Source organism: Pholis gunnellus (genome assembly GCF_910591455.1).
Source record: "Pholis gunnellus genome assembly, chromosome: 3".
Taxonomy (NCBI): Eukaryota; Metazoa; Chordata; class Actinopteri; order Perciformes; family Pholidae; genus Pholis; species Pholis gunnellus.
The window spans coordinates 5,045,310-5,064,342 of record NC_136529.1 but is presented as its reverse complement, the minus strand read 5'-3'; the positions used below and the strand labels follow the sequence as shown (position 1 = coordinate 5,064,342).

The window sequence follows — 19,033 nt, the reverse complement described above, 5'->3', positions numbered from 1 at the left end:
ATCACAATTGAAACTAGAGACCGTCTTGCATCAAATCACACCGGAGGCATAAAGTGGCCCTGGTGTGCCCTCCCCCTCCCCTTGCTTCCGGTGGCCTTGCTCGAAACCACACCCATTTTTTAATTCATTTTGACCTCAACTACACACCGGTAAGGTTTGGTGACTGCTTCCTGCACCGTTGTGACGAACGGAAGGACGGACAGAATTACAAACATCTGGCAGAGGACTCAAAACCACTTTGCGGTAGTTCCCGCTACAGTAGTGTCTCCAGGACCACGTTTTGCCACGATGACACACAGACTCACAAGGTGCAAACAATACCAGCATCACTCTCGCTCGCCTGGTAAATATACTCAGCTGCTAATCAGATTGAATTAAAATTGTAGCTTTATTCATTCATTGGAACTTTGAAGGGGTGGTGCAAGTGTTTTTTTGGGGGGTTTTGCCCGAATCAATTTGTAGCATATTTGTGTAACGTATTTACACTTAACCCAAATATGCTCCCGTAGCTGTGCCTACGGTGAGTGTATGTGTGTGAATGTTGGGTAGCCCTGTCATCAGTGTGTGAATGGGTGAATGACAAGTAGTGTGAAAGCGCTTTGAGTGGTCGGAAAGACTAGAAAAGTCCATTTACCATTTGACAACTCCCTGAACGGACAATGCCGTAGTAGCGACCTGTCAATCACAGTAGCCCCGCCCTAAAGCATCCCCTGCTTTATGGTCTGTTTGACTCTAAATGGACCATCATTTACTAAATGAACATCATGCTGTATTGAAGAAGACTTGAAACTAGAGATTGAGACCATAAACTCATGTTTACAATGTTTACTGAGGTAATAAATCAAGAGAGAAGTAGAGTCATTTTCTCATAGACTTCTATACAACCAGAGGAGTCGCCCCCTGCTGGTCAGTAGAGAGAATGCAGCTTTAAGACACTTCCGTATTGGCTTCACTTTTCCGAACCGGAGGTATTGTGTGAAAACACCCTTTAACGCAGTGGCCCCACATTGTCTGAGTGACTTCTTCACCTTTAAACCTCCTGTGATTCAAAAGCGTTTTTGTACATTTCCCTAGTTCTGGATATTCTATAGATAAGTGTAGAACCTTTGTGTCGTTAGGTACTCCATCCATTTAGCATTGCACTCCTATAACATTGTTAAAAACAGGATGAAAACTGGTAGAGAACCAGAGGTATCTTCTTTATTTTTTTTATCCTTGATGAAACCTGGTGCATATACATTACCCACAATGCAACTTGACCATTGACAAGTTTGGTCTGTGATTCTAGGTGTGTTATGCTAATGGTGGCTAACGTAGCCTGGAGCTTTAGGCAAAGATGAGGAGCGGGCTGCAGAGGTCTAGTAAGCTTCTTTGTAACTGCACACCTCCAGATGTTTCTCTTTTTCAAACTTGACAGAGCTCAATGTCACAAAACAAGTAGTTAAATCCATAGAAAAAGTAGGTCGCCTTTATTAGAAGCTGGGAAACCAAAACATTATGAACATTGTCGTTAATACTCGTTTTTTTTTGTAAGACCACAATATTGCCATTACCAGCATCATCATCGCGTCGCACTTTTTCCCACAACATGCAAAAGATTCGAGTTCAGCGTTCCCATTCCTCCTCAGGGTCTCCTGTAGGGATCACAACCTGGCTTACATTAACATTGCCAGTACAACTGAAGGTAGAAAAAGAACCCCAAAAACAAACATCAAAACAAGTACAACAGAGGACATCTCAGAACGGATGAAAAGAGGAGAAATTCACGGCCTTATGCCATGTGTCTCCTGTGGGATGATGAACTACAGGCCAGCAGAGCTCTCTGAGCTTTAGATTGGTAGAAACAACTTGTTTTTTTCCTTATTTATATCCAATTGTCTTAAAATGACATTACGGATTTGGTGCCAATTCAGGACCTGGACGTAGAAAAACACACTAGGCGGCTAAGGACAGTTGTAAAAGAATTCAATGTGCTTCTGAACCACGGACGAGGTTCACGTGTGTCCTGTACACACCCAGGACTGTTTGTATTGCAGCCATGGGACCAATCAGAATGTCTCCCGACTGACGCCTAATAATACATTAATTATGTTCCCACCGTCACAATACAAGCTTTTTCTTATCTTTTTTTTTTTGACATCAAAACAGTATTTATAAAAAAAAAAGAAAAAAAAAAAGGGCAATCTCACAAGTTGTGCACCTGATCACCGAGTCACTAGTTTTGAGATCGTGTATGGCTTTGGATGGTCTGTTGATCATAAACTTTGCTGACTTGTTCTGAGCCCAATTTGCCGCTTGGAGCAAAAAAACTAAAACACGAGGACGGATTACATTCTCCAACAACGACATCAGAGCCACGACCGAACACTCAACTCAATGAAGGCATCAATAGACAAACAAATGCCGGATACATACTGAGCTGCCCACTTTATTTCAATCTTCTCTGCGTCTCAGTACTGGTCATTTGAAAAATGGATCCGCTTGTGAAACACTAATGAGTTAAATGCCCTGAGAAAAAAAAAGAATACCAACAGGAACCATTCAGCTGGTGGGACGGGGGACGGGTGGGATGGCTGGGCCAACCATCGGGCACAACAGATTGGATAGGGTCAACATGTTTTCTTTAAAATCAAGATACATTTTTATTTCTTTTCTTAAAAAACAAACATTACAAAAAAAATCTGAATAGAGAATTAAAACAATGACATTCATTTTTCTTTTGAACTCTCAAAAAAAAAAGAAAACAAAGAAACATCTCTTCTTGCATTTCATAAAATTAAAAACAAACGAAATTAAATGAAGGGTGCCTGGCACAAGGGGTTGAATGCTGAGAAGATGCTGTAGCCATGCAGGGAGGTGGGGGTGGGGTCTGAAAGTGGGCGGGGTTTGCGTCACGTAGCAATGGCGCGTCGTAAAGAAACCCGACACACAACAGAAACCGTTTAACATCTGCAGAAAAATAAAGCCAGACCCTCTTACAAGCATACACATTTAAACAAGTGCATAAAAACACACATGCTGGCTGGAAACGTGCGACAGTGGGAGTCCGGCGTGTAGCAAACACTCAGTGGTGACCCACCATTCCACACAGCGCACCTTTAAACGGGTTGAACTGATCTACGAAGCAGCAGCAGCAGCAGCAGCAGCCACACAACAAGAGTTCAGCACCAATACAGTCTGAAACAGCAGGGTGACCTAAACAAATAAGGAAAAGGAAAGCTGCTTTAACTGACAGAACAGGTTGTAAAATTACTATTTAGCCAACGCTGCCCTGTTAAGAAACATGCTCCTGGTTTAAAAGCACAAGGTACCAAAGAGGGTAAAGGCCTGTAGCCCCGCGCGTGTTGACTCAAGCGTCGCTTTGTAAATACGGCGCTTTAGTATCTGATACCGAGAAATACTCACAGTAACCGCACACAGAGTAAACTGGACAGCGCGTGTTGCCAGTCATGGGAGGGGGTGGGGGGGGAGACAAACAAGGGGAAGTGGTTTTGTTCACACTCAGGACGGATGCTCACTAGCATGGAGCTCTGGGTAAAGGCAGACACGTTCACACTAGGATGTAGGATGTAGATGGTAGTGACAGGAGGGCTGACTCCTTGCATACGCCGCACGGTAATCAGCACAATGTCTTGGTTGGAGGGGAGGAAAAGCAAAAACAGGAGGAAAAAACAACCAAAAAAGAAGCACACCAAGTCCAAACCATTGAGCCAGGCCACCAGGAGATAAAACAAAAAGAATTATTCTAAAACGCAGAGCAACGAAAGAAAACAAGAACTTTTGAGAAGAGAGAGAGAGACGTGGGAGAATGGGTTTCAGCGGGTACTTCTAGTCTTCTCCAGAGGGCGCCTCCTCTTCTGAGCCGTCCTCCTCCTCCTCGTCCTCCTCCTCCTCGTCTCCTCCCCCGGCCTCCTTCGTCGTCTTGGGGGCAGGGGAGGTCTCCTTCTTCTTCTTCTCCACCTTCTTCTCCGCCTCCTCCTCCTCCTCCTCTAGGGGACTCTCGGGGTCCTCCTCTTCCTCTTCTTTGGGTGAGCTCTTCTCGGGGGCCTTGGCGCTCGGGCGCCCCTTCCCCTTTCCTTTCATCGGGCTGGGGGTCACTGGACAGCAAAGAGACAAATCAGTTCATCATCACATTACACATTCGGTTTCATTTCCCCCAAATTCTGTGTTTTATAATGTAAGCCAATGTGATCAGAAAATGTGTCTAATTATGTGGTGGCTGAATTCAATTTCAACAATTCAATAAGAAACTGTTAATGTAATGTAATACACACCAATGAATCTGATGCAACTATTTGTCACTATTTGTTTTTAAATCAGAGAAAGTGCTTCGATGGAGTAATCAAACAAAACGTTCCATCCTTTCGTTAAACAAAGTGCTCTAAATTTAGCTAGATTTATTGTCAAATTGACCCCCAAAGTTCCTCCCTAACCCGTGTCTTGTGTTCTCATTGGCTGTGATGCATCTGTGGACCCCAGGAACACTCGCGGTGCTTTAGAGCTGTGTTTACTGACAAACTTCCGTAAGCCTGTGTTAACAACAGACCAAAGTCTACTTTGTCCCGCCACACTTTCATAATGAACCAAAGACACTTTTACACGGGGACAGCGCCAGGCTCCAGTTCGGCTCGGAAATGATTCAGAACGACTAAGCTGATTGGTTTAAATTATTGACATAATATGAATACATTGGACAGAACCAAAGGACCCCTCACCTGTGGCCTTTAGTCGGGGCTTGGGGCTTTTCTTCTCCTTCTTCTCCGGCCGTCCCCGTCGGATCACCTTCTTGCCCCTCTTCTTGGAGCGACCATAGTCACTGTCGTCATCGTCCTCCACCGTGAAGTCTTCATCGCTGCCGGACTCGTCAGCTGAACACAAACGCATGAGGATGTTTTCAACACAGGTGCCCGGCTGACTAATGAGACTACAAGTTCCTGTAACAGGGGTGCAGGGTTAAATGCAACCGACTGTTGATATATTTACAATGTCAATTAGTTCACCACAATACCACCAATTAAAAAAAAAATAGTTTGGACATGTTTTCGTGGAGATCTAGGTAAGTAAATTTGTTCATCATACTTTTTTATGGCCATATACTCGTTTCATTGTCTATGGCTGAAGATAGATTACAACACTGCCATCTAGAGGTCAGGGTTTAAACTGGTAGTGTAACGGACCATTGTTGATACCTCGCGTTTCAGCACGCGTTAACCATCACCGTGTCACATCAAGTTTCACTGATGACCGTTCTCCGCCGATAGTCAATAAAATAGGCGATCAGGGCATCAACATTTCTGCTTTCTTAGTTGTTGATCTCTGATAATGTTACATCGTTAACAACCAATCTGTGTTTAAATCAACAGAACCAGTAACAACTGCAGCACGGCTAACGGCTAACCAACGAAGGATCCCTTCACTTACATTATATGATGCGTTCAGGCTCTGTTCAGTGAAAGAGAGTATTGGGCAAAGGGAAATTATAACGTCATCATGATGTGTTCACACGTGTTAGTAAGAAACTTGAATAAATCCAGATGTTTGAAGGAGACGTTTTCACAAGATAAATAGATATTAGAGATGAATTACGACATGTTTATTCTAGCTCTAAGCAGCTTATAATACAGCATTAAAACTGATTTGTTTTAATCAATGAAAATACAATCGTTTATTTCCTAATCATTGTAATTGTTATGAAGAAGAAAAAATATATTACTTTAACAAAGTCAAAGGATAATATTTAAAACATTTTTGATGGTTTACAGCAGTGGTCGCCAACCCGTCGATCGCGATCGACAGGTCGATCTCGGAGACTTTCCCTGTCGATCTCCAAAATAAAAAATAAAAAAAGAAGAAAAAGAAAATCCTGTGCTTTTATTTTGAAGGGGATTTTGTCTGCAGCCTGTCTGCTCATCATCTCCGCTTGTTTGCACGTCTCAAAACGCGCAGCTAGTGGGCCCTACCGAGGCGGGTCTATGGAGCAGTTTAGCCAATTGCTGATTAAAGATATAAATGAGTGACATACAATTTAGCCAATCAGCGTCCTCAAATAGATTCAGAGTAGTGCTGTGCGATATGACCAAAAATGTATATCACGGTATTTTGCATAACTTTGGCGGTACCACGGTATATCACGGTATTATTTTCAAATGCATACACCTCACCATAAGGCCAAGTGTGCGGAAGAGAAACACTTTTATTTCAATGTTTTCGCAGCACTCGTTTAGGAATGCGGTCTTTTCAGCAATTTCAATTGTTAAAATCGACCAGAGATATTTGACTTTCACACATACATTTTCATGAGATCTGCTCTATGATGTCTTTCCTTGTCTCTCCTCCCTGTGTCACGGTGTGGGTACATCTCACTAGAGTAAGGAAACGTTTCAGAATACCCTTATTTGATTGGCTAAACTGCATCACGTGACGTGATTTACAACGCATTGGTCGGCGTTTTTCCTGCACCGCTTAACAAGCGCCTTAACAAGTGCCGTAAATGCTGGAAAGGAGCGTGAATGAGTGCGCTGCATAAGGCAAAGGCCCGCAACCCACTGAAAACAGGTCCGCGGCGACCCACCAGTTGAGAATCTCTGGTCTGCAGGATCGTGACGAGCGGTGAACAGCTGTTCGTGTGGCGTGTCTTCCGTCTCTTCCGCTTTCCTTCACCTACATTCCCCTGGGTCCTAAGTCCCTCCCTTTACAGCGTCTTATCACCCTCTATATACCAACGTACATCTATTACAAATGCCACACATATTAAACGTAATCAGCGTTGCATATGTGTCAAACTCTGTCGGTGCATCTCCGGTCTGTCTATGTTCATCCTGCATCAATCTGTTCTGTTCTTTAATGTAACGTTGTGCATGTGATGAGCCTCTCCCGGCTGTTAGCAGACTGTTGCGCTAGCAGGCGAGTGAGCTGTACCCAGCATGCAGTTCGGCGGTGAAATTATATAAATGTACAATTATTAGTGTTACAAATTGTTTCTGTGTCACAAACTGTTGTGTCGTGGTGTTTTGCCCTGTTAAATAGCGTTAGTTGTGGGTTATTCATTGTTGTGTTATAAAGTTAGAACCATGATCAAGGGTCCCTCTCAATACAGTTAATAGAACTAGCTCCGACTGTGACACAAGCCGCGGCGAACAATGTATTTTGCCACCTGCTGAAGATTGACAGTTGTTGATAGACTGTGCTCCGGTATGACGGTATATGAAAAATTCATATCGTACGGGAAATTAATACCGGTATACCGGTTGAACCGGTATACCGCCCAGCACTAATTCAGAGTGGGGCCAAAACGATTTGGTCCCAAGCTGCGCGTTCTCGTCAGGAGAAGTCTCTACAGGCGAGCGCGAGCGCCAGGCGAGCGCGAGCGCCAGGCGAGCACTGCTCCTCCAAGACCCGTTTGAGAGAAGAAGTTTCGCGGAGATTCTGCAGTTAAAGAGCTGATCCCAGATCAGCCTGACCTCACAATCAGACAGCAGACTAGCGGGAAAGGGAAGCAGAACATGAAGCTTCTCTACTAGCTGCACCAGACAGGTTTGGCTAGCTCAGGGGTCGGCAACCGTTACTATCCAAAGAGCCATTTTGCCCTATTTTCCACCAAATAAAATGTGTCTGGAGCCGCAAAAGCTATTTGATGTCAAATTTCTCGCCACATATCAAGCATTCAGGTAAGCCAGCATCGTTGGCAGTGAAAGCAAATTAATACGTCCACGCAGAATTAAACTCTATTTTCCTCCGTGACTTTCCTTCTTTTGGATTTATCCATCGCGCGTTACGATGTAAGATGCAAGTGGCGGATCGCGTAGCGCGGCCGTTTTTGAATCTATTACTATTTTGCTCGACAGGTTCAAATCCAGGTTGATGCGATCTTTCCATAAATATATTTTCTTCAATGTATTTCTTTATACGTGGCTGTGATGTAGTGCTCACTTATACAATCGTAATCCCCACAATATATATGAGATGTGGCTTTTAGATCTCCAGCAATATGTTTGTGAATGTCATGCTAACAACTTATTTAGCTTTTTAAAACAACGGGGACAGATCCAGCACGGACAGTTAGGGAGTGAGGGATGAGGAGGTAAGGAAACATGAGAACAGCAATGTAGGGAGTGAGGGATGAGGAGGTAAGGAAACATGAGAACACCAGGGTAGGGAGTGAGGGATAAGGAGGTAAGGAGACATGAGAACACCAGGGTAGGGAGTGAGGGATAAGGAGGTAAGGAGACAGACACCTCACAGACTGCCTCAGACTGGCTGTCTGTGCTTATGAGCCGAACTACAAGGCACTCAGTGTTCAGTCACAACATCACACTGACTTGAGTCACATGACTTCTGATGGCATTGTGATGGGACACAGAGCTGAACTGCACTTACATTAGTTGCACTGACTGAGAATTGTGTCAGTGTTGTAACGTCAGTTGATAAATACAACAGTTAATATTGGTAGTTCATCCAGCCTGCTCATTGCAAATGTGTTTTTTCTTGTTCACATTGTGTGCGGTTAACAAATAATTTCCTTTTTATGTTGCACTGAAATTAAGTCATTTAGTGTGTTCTTGGTCACATCAATTTGAAAGCTGGACCAAAGTGTTTGATTTCATTCAATTACAATTAGGCCAAATAAAAAGCCTCAAGCTGTAAGTACAGTCTGGACAGTCTTTTTCTCTCAACGCCTCAATAAGTAGATCTTGCCGGTCACCATGGCAGAGGTCAGGGATCTTGGGCTTAAAAAGGTTGGTGACCACTGGTTTACAGACTTCAGAGTGGTTGAAGTGATATTTCTGGAGCCTGGTTGTTTAGTCAAACAACAAAGGGATCTGGATAATATGGATCACCAATGATCTGCAATTAGTATCAGCGGGGAAAAAACCGTGATCAGGGATCTCTAAAAGTTATATTTGCTCCCTTTTCTTTTGTGCTGATCTGATCCGTCTAGTCCTAAGATCCGTTGCACCACTAGTTTAAAATGAACCACTGCCACCAATCTTTACATGTAAACTATGAATTAATACTGATCGTGTGGATACTCAAGTCTATCCATATTGTCTAACCCTCTACAGTAGAGCTGTACATACGGTCGTTGTAGGGCTCCTCCTGGTCTTCATGCTCCTCGTCCTCGCTGCCTGCATCTCCCAGCAGGATCTCCCTCTGTTTGGACACGGCCTTGGAGGCCGCCTGGCGCACTGTGCGCTTTCGACTCACTTCCTTCTCGTCGTCACTGTCATCTATGCAAAGAACACACATTAAAAAAAAAAGAGTTTACAACAGTGGTATTAAAGGCTTCGTGCAGCTGATGAATTACTGATGTCATAGTTCACACCAAACAGAGTAGATTACATACAAGTCGATGCACAGACGCGATGAGACTGGAGTGACGCAAATTTGCAATGGCGCGAGAAGAACTAACAAAACATGAATTCAAACTTTTTACAAATCAGCATCATTACATAGTTATTTCGGCATCTCTTTTTGTCTGTTTATTGCAGTTAAATCACAGCAAAATCTGTTTATTTTGGGTTCATACAGCTGTAGTAAACAGCTGACGTGTGGCTTGCTAGGCACAGTGAATACAGCTCGATAAAACCCACGGAGCTCCTCCGGATGATGTTATGAACCAGACAAGAAGGCGTTTAGTTTCCCGGGATATCTGGGACTTCCTCAAGTACTAAGCAGAAATAGAGATTATTTCTTCCATGGTTGATGGTGGAAATAAATGGCTTAATTTAACGGCTTCCAGGGCGATAAACCACACCCTCTCGCCGGCGCATCAAACATGAATGGCGCGATTCACAACGAATGACCACAAACGAATAATTTGTGCCGCGTTTGGTTATTGAAAATATAATACATTTTTTTTTATCTATCTGGATGTTAATTGTTAATTTCTATACACGTGATAAACAATTGTTCAGCATTTCCCTGCTGTTCTATAGATATTTTCCCCCAGAATAACCAACATGAGGAAGGAAGATTGGTTCATCACAAATACGGAACCTGACATCCTAAGAAACACCCTCACCGTCCTCCTCACTGACCAGTAAAGCAGGATCTGTTTTTTCACCCATTAGCCGATCTAAATGTAAATTTGGATAAAGTCCATTCTAAATCTCATTTCCTAGAGCTTTTAGGGCAATAGGGCAAAACAAATGTTTCTGTTGGGAACAGTCATCTTGTAAACCAGGGGGTGCATTCTGGGTAACAAAGCTACGCAGTAATGGATTGCGATGCCTTTAAATGGAACATACATCCGTGATGTGTAATGAAAAGCCACAGTGAAACAATGCAGCCCCATTTGAAGCCATTTGAAGCTCCATACTGCTAGGTCATTACTGAGCGCACATACATTGTGCCTGTAGAGGTTAATTATTCATTTGACCGCTGATGAGGCAGTATAAAGGCAGTTATTTAGGAGATTTAAATCAGCCACTAAGAAACGTTGACCCAACCTCAGCAGCTTTAAATTAGAACCTGACGGGGAAAAAGGGGCACAGGTGTATGTAAAATGAGGACTTTGTTTAGACTATCACCTCGTCACCTGATTCGTCACAAAAAGAAGAGATGCCGTCAACATCCACCAGACCCGGGCTTCGTAGATGACCGATTGATCAAATCATGCCTTCGACTCGCAGCGATAACTCAAAGCAGAGCGTCGCAGTGTTGGAGAATGCTGGAGGCAAACGACTCAATCTGTCACAATCAGCCGGGGTTTGTGGGAGGAATGGGCTTGAGGAGAGCGTTAGGGAGAGCACATGCAGTGCTACCCGTCAACAAGTCGTTTTAAATCTTCACGTATCAAAAGATCGATATCGATGGCACCAATTCCACAACCGCCTCTCTGTCTGGCCTTCCAAAACATCCTGGATCAGTGCATGTCACAGCTAGGAAACATCACCCGGCTGCACAGAGATCCAAAGCCACTCCGGTTGAAAAACTGACTGACTTCTTTTATTAAATTCAGCCATATTTCATTTAGGTACATTCTGTCTAAACCAGGGGTGTCAAACTCATTGTTGCTCTGGGGCCGCATCGGCATCATGGTTGCCCCCAAAGGGCCGGTTGTCGGCGGGGGGGGGGCGGGGTGCTGCTGCTCCTTCGTCTTCGTCGTCGGGGGGGCGGGGGGGGGGGGGCTGCTGCTGCTGCCACATACGCTGGTGGAGGTGTGTGCGCGCGGATCGGGGAGGAGCTCCGCCGTGTGCGATTTCCATTTTTTTTTTTTTTTTGCTGGTAGATTCGCGGGCCACATAAAATGACGTGGCGGGCCGGATCCGGCCCGCGGGCCGTATGTTTGACACCCCTGGTCTAAACCCTTCATAGTTTTCCTCCATGATTACCACAGATAAAGCGCAGCCTTTTTTCTTTTTTTTTGTCCGTTCTGGGCTACTGTAGAAACATGGCGGACTCCGTGAAGAGCACATGGGAGAAGTTTGCCTTCAGGCCAGAAATCTCTTAACGTTTAGGCAACAAACCAATCACACTGACAAAAACAGTTATGAATATTAAATTCCATTGCTAATAAATCCAGTTAGAATATTAGTAGTAGTAATAGTAGAATTGATACACAGTTATAAAATGATCCCTGCGATATGTAGAGGGAAGAAACATGAATCTTTACCTGCAGGTCGTTTTCTCTTCGGCCCTCTCTTAGCGGGCTTCTCCACCTTGGCTTTCTTTCCCTTTTTCCCTTTTTTTTCTTCGTAGTCGCTTCCCCCGTCTTCCTCCTCCTCCTCGCCAAAGTCGTTGTCTTCCTCCTCGCTGCCAAAGTCATCTGAAGCAGCGACACAGAGGGGAGTCAGTTCACCTGCGTTCGGCCTCCGCTATTCAAATTCCTTGAATCGTTTTACGTCTCTCGTCTAAAAATCGGACAATAGACTCGACTTACCTGCTGACTCATTTTTGGGTTTGGTGAGCTTCTCATCAGACTCCTCGCTGCAACAAAGATTAGGGAAAACAAACGTCTTAGCAACTAGGGTACCCAGGGAGATGTTGAACAAAAGGCACAGACTTTAATCTGCATTTTATTATTCAAATAAATATTCAACAAACAAGCAAAATGCAACACGTGTTCTAATTCTTCCAAGGATGAAGTAAACAATCACAGATTTCTATGCACTCTACAAGATGAATTAACTGGTACACATATTTGTTCACATGCCTGTCTGTGATTATCGTACTTGATCCCTGTGTCTTAGGTGCACTAAGACACGGATGCCGTATTTCATTGAGGGAGTGTGCAATCGGCATGCTAATAGCAGGAATGTCCATTAGAGCTGCTGAATGTCCTCTTTGCCACCATACACCACCTCCTTTCACTCATTTACACGCATCAACTGGCAGTCAGCTAACCCAGTCCTGCTCACTGCTACAGCACACCTGGCTTTCTTCCTTCTCAACATGTATTTGATCAACTACCCTTTCTCTGCTAACCTGACCCGCCAGATGGTTTGTTCTGCAGAAGCGTCTGAGAAGCCGTCGTTGGAAAGTGTTTGGAAAAGAGCAGGCGCTTGGCAGGAGATTGGATGAACCATCAGTCAATCAACTCTTAACGAGGCAGGTCGGGAGAAGAGCGAATAAATCTGTTCCATGTAGAAAAGCCTGTAGAGCCGTTCTTTGCTCTTCTTTTAATGAAGAAATACTTGAGTACTTAAAGATCTGATGCTATTGCAGCATCTACGCTAACCTCTTCGGGAGCTGCCATGTTTTGGACTAACATCTCGCACACACCTAAGCCAGCAGCTCCTCAAAGGATGCTGATTGGTCCGTGCTCTTTGCTTACCAGACAGAAACGTATTACTCCAAGACCTGACTAGATGCACTTTCGTGTGAGTGTGACAGTCCAGCTGCTGCGCAAGTTAAATTTCCTCCTCTACCCAGGCCCTTCTATATACTACATCCTGGTGTCTAACACAAACAGCTGCTGTGTTCTTCGGGGGCCAAATTTGGCTCCTCTCTGCAATGTGTTGAAGCATGGTTCAAGATTGTCATTAGTGAAACACATGTAAACGTGTCATGCTTTCAAGGACAAAGCCATAAAATTAACACATTTAAAAAAAAAATGGCACAGCACTGAACATGCTGCAGAAAGCCGCTAGTGCTCCCAACCCATCCCAAGGACTCACCTGTCCTCCTGTGAGTTCTTTGAGCGCTTGTGCTTGGGCTCACGAGGGGTTGCGCGCACCTTCTTGGGCTTATTCTCACCATACTCCTCATCTGCAGAGAGGGGACAAGATTTTTGTATTTCACTCGCATGAATCCACATACTAGGACATGTTATCGTTTCCTGTTGGCCACACAGACTAATAGTTTTACTGTATGGTTTTTCAAAGTCACACACAATAGAGATATTTGTAGGACTTCTATGATGCAGATGTGGAAAACTTCTCAGAACAAATGGCACAATAGTTATGCGGTGTTGAACGAGTTTCAACTCTCAGCGACAAAAAAGAAAAGAAAAAAGTGCCGCGCTCAGCGCCTCGTCACGCTGTTGGCGTTTCTTTGTAGCATAGTGTAAATATGCTGCACTCCCATTGCAAAGCATTAAAAAATACAAAGCGTGGACAAATTGCTCGTGGTGGTTGCTTGCCATCCACTTCGTTTGGCTTGTCAACAGTATTGCAATAATGCGGTTATTGTGACAACCGTTTACTGAGGACGATTAAAAAAAATAAAAATCTCCACGATAATGCTACATTGTGAACAAAAAATGTGTGTTGAAACTGGCAGGAGGGGAACTATTTATTGTTAGCTGGCAGCGCAGTCCTGATCGGTTCAATAACGAATCTAACAGCTAAATTACGGAGGCTGCATTATGATGTGTTCAAGTTTTATTAAAATTAGTGTTGGCCAAAGGTACATTATTTAGTTTCCATGATGTGTTCAAAGGCAATCTTGTTGTTTTTGCCAACAGAGATGGGGCCGAGCATCAGGGACCGTAATATATTTTACTGATATTTGTGTCCACTACTACATTTCTGGTATTGTGACATCCCTATATAATTGCTGGATTAAAAAAAAAAGGTAATAAAATATCCCTTAACTATTTCATGTTAAAATAAAGAACGAGCTGTTTAATTCCGCATTATGATCAGGTTTCGGGCTTCCCCTCAGTAGCAGTTCCGGTAGTAATATTTTAATATGGCCGACACCTGGGAGTGTATTCTACAATATTGGGTTGGAAAATATGCAAGATATAAACAAGTCTTTAGTCACAAATGTTGCCAATTTGTTTACACTTAATACCTTCAATATCTCTGGATGTATTTGACCATTCTGGACAATGTTGCAAATCAATGAGCAGGACTTTATGGTATTGGATTTTTACCTTTTGCATCAATGGAACATGGTGCCTTGATCGACCAGGAACTTAATTTGCCAAATCAGCCAAAAGCAGACATTACTGTCCATATTTTCCCATCCATTAACAATGTCTCAATTCACTTTCCAGTCAATATATTACAGTTCACATGGATATCACGGTGTAAAATAAAACACAAAGTAGGGCTTTTATCCATATTGCCCACCGTTACGAGCACATATAATGAAAGGCATCTCTTACCTGCATCATCAGACTCGTTGAATTGTGAGTAGTTCACCACTTTCCTGTTCCTGTGAAGAAGAATACACACTGTATCACATTACGCTTACACAGGACAAAGTTACTTCACTGCCCACGCCGGATATTAGACATGCAAATGGCTGCTGGGTGGGGGGCAGGCTACAGAGATGTAAGAGGTCATGTCCACATTTCAACAGCAACAAGTCCGCTGCGTATGAAAGCCTTGTTTGTGTTGTTTGGTTTGAGAAACCACAAACAGCCTCCAGTTGGGGGGCACTGAACTGGACACTAGTCTACCTCCTACAGTTTCCATGGCCAATCTGGAGAAGTGTATGGGGGAAGCCTCGGGTGACAGCAGCTGACTATAGTTCAGGTAACACACACCTCTTGAAGCCGCACTGGTGCGAGGTTAAAACCAGAGATAAATCATCCTTCACTGATGTGAAAACCTTTCAAACACAATCTTAGGTGCTTCACGTACAGCACACACGCACACAAACTTTTAAAACACAAAAAAGGTACAAATTAAATAGTCTGCAAGCACTGGTTTCACATCTGTGGATCCCAGCCACACTGGAGAGGTGTGTGTGTGTGTGTGTGTGTGTGTGTGTGTGTGTGTGTGTGTGTGGTGGTTGGAAGGGAGGGGGAAGGGTTACGGTGCCAGAAACTTTTACAAGTCCTTAGATTACAACCGCACATGCACACAGAAACACCCCAACACTCACCACAGTCAAAGCCTCAGACATGTGTAACAGCAGCCGTTGACACGCCCGCCAAGCTTTCCACACATTACCGTTAACATGTCAGGAACATCAGCGAGAGAAACGTCCTGCGTGATACTAGCTAACAACGTTCTAGGAAGTCTGCATATCTTTTTGCGTCGGGGTACGATTTGTTCTCACGTTCAAACGGGTTTTGCACCTTTCCCAGAAATGACTTTTAACACTGAAATAGATGAAGCGTGAAAGAAGCCATTGCAATTCATTAAAAGCACCAAACATCAGCCAATCAATCGGCAGAAAATAAACCTGCAACTATTTTTCCTTCTCAAGTGGGACGAATTGATAGTTATCTTTGTTGTAAATGATAACCTGAAGACTTTGAATTGTCTGTTTGGACATCACAAGACGTTTGAGGACGTCACCGTGGGCTGTGAAAAATGACAAAGGGCATTTTTCACTATCTTCTGACATTTTACAGGCAAAACAATTGATCAAGAAAATGATTGGCTCATTGATCAAAAGATAATGGTTGTTGACTGCAGCTCTACTAGTCACTATAGTCAAACTGGGGATATCAGTTTAACCAGATAACCAGCAAGGGCCCAGTCAGTTGGTTAGCCGGACTAAATGCAGCAGAAAACCCATCACCAAGTAATAGGTTTTTTTTTAAACATATTTGGGCATTTGTTACTATCATGTATCACTGTTCTATCCCAGAAACTCAGTCAGGGGTAAAAAGTAAGTTTGCATTATATTACAAAAACAGAATGTTTCATGCCCTACTAGGGTCGTTAATAATTAACCACTTAAGTTAGCCAGAGCCAAAGGTGTCGCTAACTTCACAGGCTAACCCACTCCACTTTAATCAGCAGGCAGCTGGAGTTGTAGCATTTACTCACAAGACTACACACAAACTTAACAGCTACATTACTGATAACCTCATACTCATAATCACACACGTCTCTCATCTTATGCCAGAATTGCAATACACTGGCTGACAGAGCAAGGCGGTGGACTCGGGTTGCCCGTTTTGCGCTGCAGCTGTTGATTAGCGATGGATTTGACCTGTTCCGGTTATCGTTGCAGCGGGGCGGCTCTGTGATGATCGCTCAGCGGCGGTTGGCTGGTTGAGTTGGTAAATGTAGTCAACTGAAGCAAGTAAGTCCTCGGTGAAGGTCGTCTTTGCCTCCAACTACGTCACCACCACACTGCGCTGGATGCAGAAAATTAACCGATTTTGTAGCTGTGGTCGGTCAATATAGCAGTTTGTTGCTTCAATGTACTACATTTACCATCAACACTGTCTTGACAACCACATAGAGTTGGCAGATTTGTTCATGTTTGTGGGAGGTTAACTTACTCACTCAAGAAAATGTGATGTGTTTTGACTTTGGGACATTATTAGTAATATAGATTACCCCCAGAAATCTTGCTATAGTTCAAGTTAAATTTGATTATTTCCACACACCACAGCCTGTCTGAACATTTAATTCTTCTGCCAGTTTGCCCTGTAAAATCAAATGAGTAAACTTCTTCCTACGGCCCCATAGCATTGCCTCTAATTGAGACGAATGACTTGGCCACATGTTTTTCTTCTGCCTTCTGTCGGACTGAAAGCAGGTGTGAACAATCGGGTCCCTACTTCTGATAATCACTTCAGTCGCTGTTTTCTTTCATTTATTTGCTCAATGACCACAAAACACACTCAATTTCAAAGTATATATATAATACAATCTTATTCTGCAGCATCAGGGAGATTGGTTGAGCTTTAATCAAAGTTACCACAGTGGATCATTGGCCATAATGGCTTTGCACTTTGGGGAAGCATTGTTTTCTTCAAATGTTGGGCTTCTTTTAATTGACACCTTTCAATAAAAAAATAGCATTAAAAACAACAAAAAAATACTTTTGAAGCTGTTGGTGATTGAGGTGGTGGTCCCAAAAAATGCATTTATAACATTGAGGATTCTTTTTTTTTTTTTTTAATTAACGCATTAATCACACCTCGTTCCACAACTTTCATACAACTCCTCTAAGCCCCCCCATCCCAATTTTCACTTAAAGAACCAATAGCTCTGACTAACTGATTCCTTTAAAGGCCACCAATGAGTCATTACGAATCCGAAATACCGCGAGATTTCGAGGTTCAAATTTAGAATTAGAGCAGAGAGCACAAAAATGACTTCTAACCAAGTTAACGGACGTTTTTAATTTGTATTAAAGGGGCCTAGAAATACCTCATGCGTTAAAATCACGCGAGGGGAGGGGGGGCTTTTTTGTAGTTCTCCGCCTTCCTCTGACATCAGCCAGCGGCGTTAATTTACAGCCAGCACCGAAAAGGTAGATCCGCTCTGCTCAACTCTTGTTGTCCGAGAACGACATTTCCACAGAGCAACACGCCTGTTTTATATTGTTTTCAGCCGACAAAAATGTTCTAAATGCAATAAAAAAATGCGACACAAGCGTACTACGGTATCGACGTACCCAGTCTGCGCGGCAACAATATCAAATCCTGAGGCCAGACACCACCTCCTCTGGTCGTTTTCTTTTCCTTTTTTTCGATGGTGGGGAGGGAGGGGGGGTGTTGGCGTTTTCAGAGCCTCCCCTGGATGAATGGGGTCGCCATATTCTCATTCTCAAGCCAGAGGGAAAAATATTATCAGGCCTGGCGTAAGTGAACCGTAAAACGTAGCTGGTTAAATCACACCGCCTAATTTTTTCCGCTTGGCCTACATAGCAGCCAACAATGCACATCATGGATTCGTAAAAAAAAAAAAAAAGCATGATAGACACGACACAGCGCGTCTCTCAACAAGACATGGCGAACCGTCCACGCCGCTGGGATCCATGTTAGAAAGGGAAGGGTGAACACACGCGAGCAGGGAAGCACACGCGCACACATTCCCATTATTTTTTCATGAAATAAACACATTCCCAGCTAAAAAAAAAACGCAACATGGTCGAGGCGTGCATGTTATCTGCGAAGCCTGCCAGCGCGGTGTCCGTTATTAACGTTACGTAGAGCGGAGGACATATTTAGCACACCTACCTCACTGGTCTTGACATTTTGCAGGAATACTGTAGAGGTTAAGGATGTAAGAAAGAAGGGGGGGAGAAGAAGCAGCACAGTGAAAAAAAAATATTGGTTCCCGCTCTGCGAAACACCGAGGGGCGCGAGCTTGGCGCACAACTCCGCCGTCCGAGCTAGCGCGTGAAAATAAAAGTACGGCGGCGACTCGTCCTCCAAACGCAAATATTCTTAATTTTTTTTTACCCTCAGCTACTCAAAATGGTGAATAAAACAAACTGAAACTGCAGCTCGTGTGCAACCAAACCTCGCGGCCTCGAGGGGTGGGTTCCTCGAGGACAAGCACCGCCCCTGCGGGGCCGTGAGAGGAGCAGCGCGGCACTCCGCTTCTCTCATTGGCCGATTTGAAACAAGACCGTCCTTTGTATTGGTCACTTTAGCTGCACGTTAGAACCTTTTAGCATGTTGTTCCCCCGCCTCCGTTAGCAGGCTCGGTTGAACCAGTACTGTTAAGAAAACAAAAAGAGGCCCTCAGGTTGGATGCAAACATTTAATTTAGTGGCTCCCAAAAGACCATAAAGCAACATTGGTTAATTATAGGTTCGTGCACAATCATCTTATGTATGAAAGGATCACATATGTTTCAGGAATCAGGTTGACTGTGGTATTGCTGTTACTGAGGCTAACCTTCTGCCCACCTGGCATCCCTCTGCAGCATGAGATGCAGGT

The 19,033-nt window shown here is 43.8% G+C and overlaps 1 protein-coding gene across 1 annotated transcript; it reads right to left on the bottom strand.

The window, feature by feature from the left end:
• Window positions 1-1,313: 1,313 nt before the first annotated feature.
• nucks1a (nuclear casein kinase and cyclin-dependent kinase substrate 1a) lies at window positions 1,314-18,593 on the bottom strand. The gene is made up of 8 exons (XM_079186422.1): window positions 18,326-18,593; window positions 14,555-14,604; window positions 13,119-13,209; window positions 11,882-11,928; window positions 11,615-11,767; window positions 9,078-9,227; window positions 4,716-4,868; window positions 1,314-4,097 (listed from the first exon to the last, which is right to left on the bottom strand). The coding sequence occupies exons 1-8, from the start codon at window positions 18,340-18,342 to the stop codon at window positions 3,829-3,831; spliced, it is 930 nt and encodes a 309-aa protein (XP_079042548.1). The 5' UTR covers window positions 18,343-18,593; the 3' UTR covers window positions 1,314-3,828.
• Window positions 18,594-19,033: the final 440 nt, after the last annotated feature.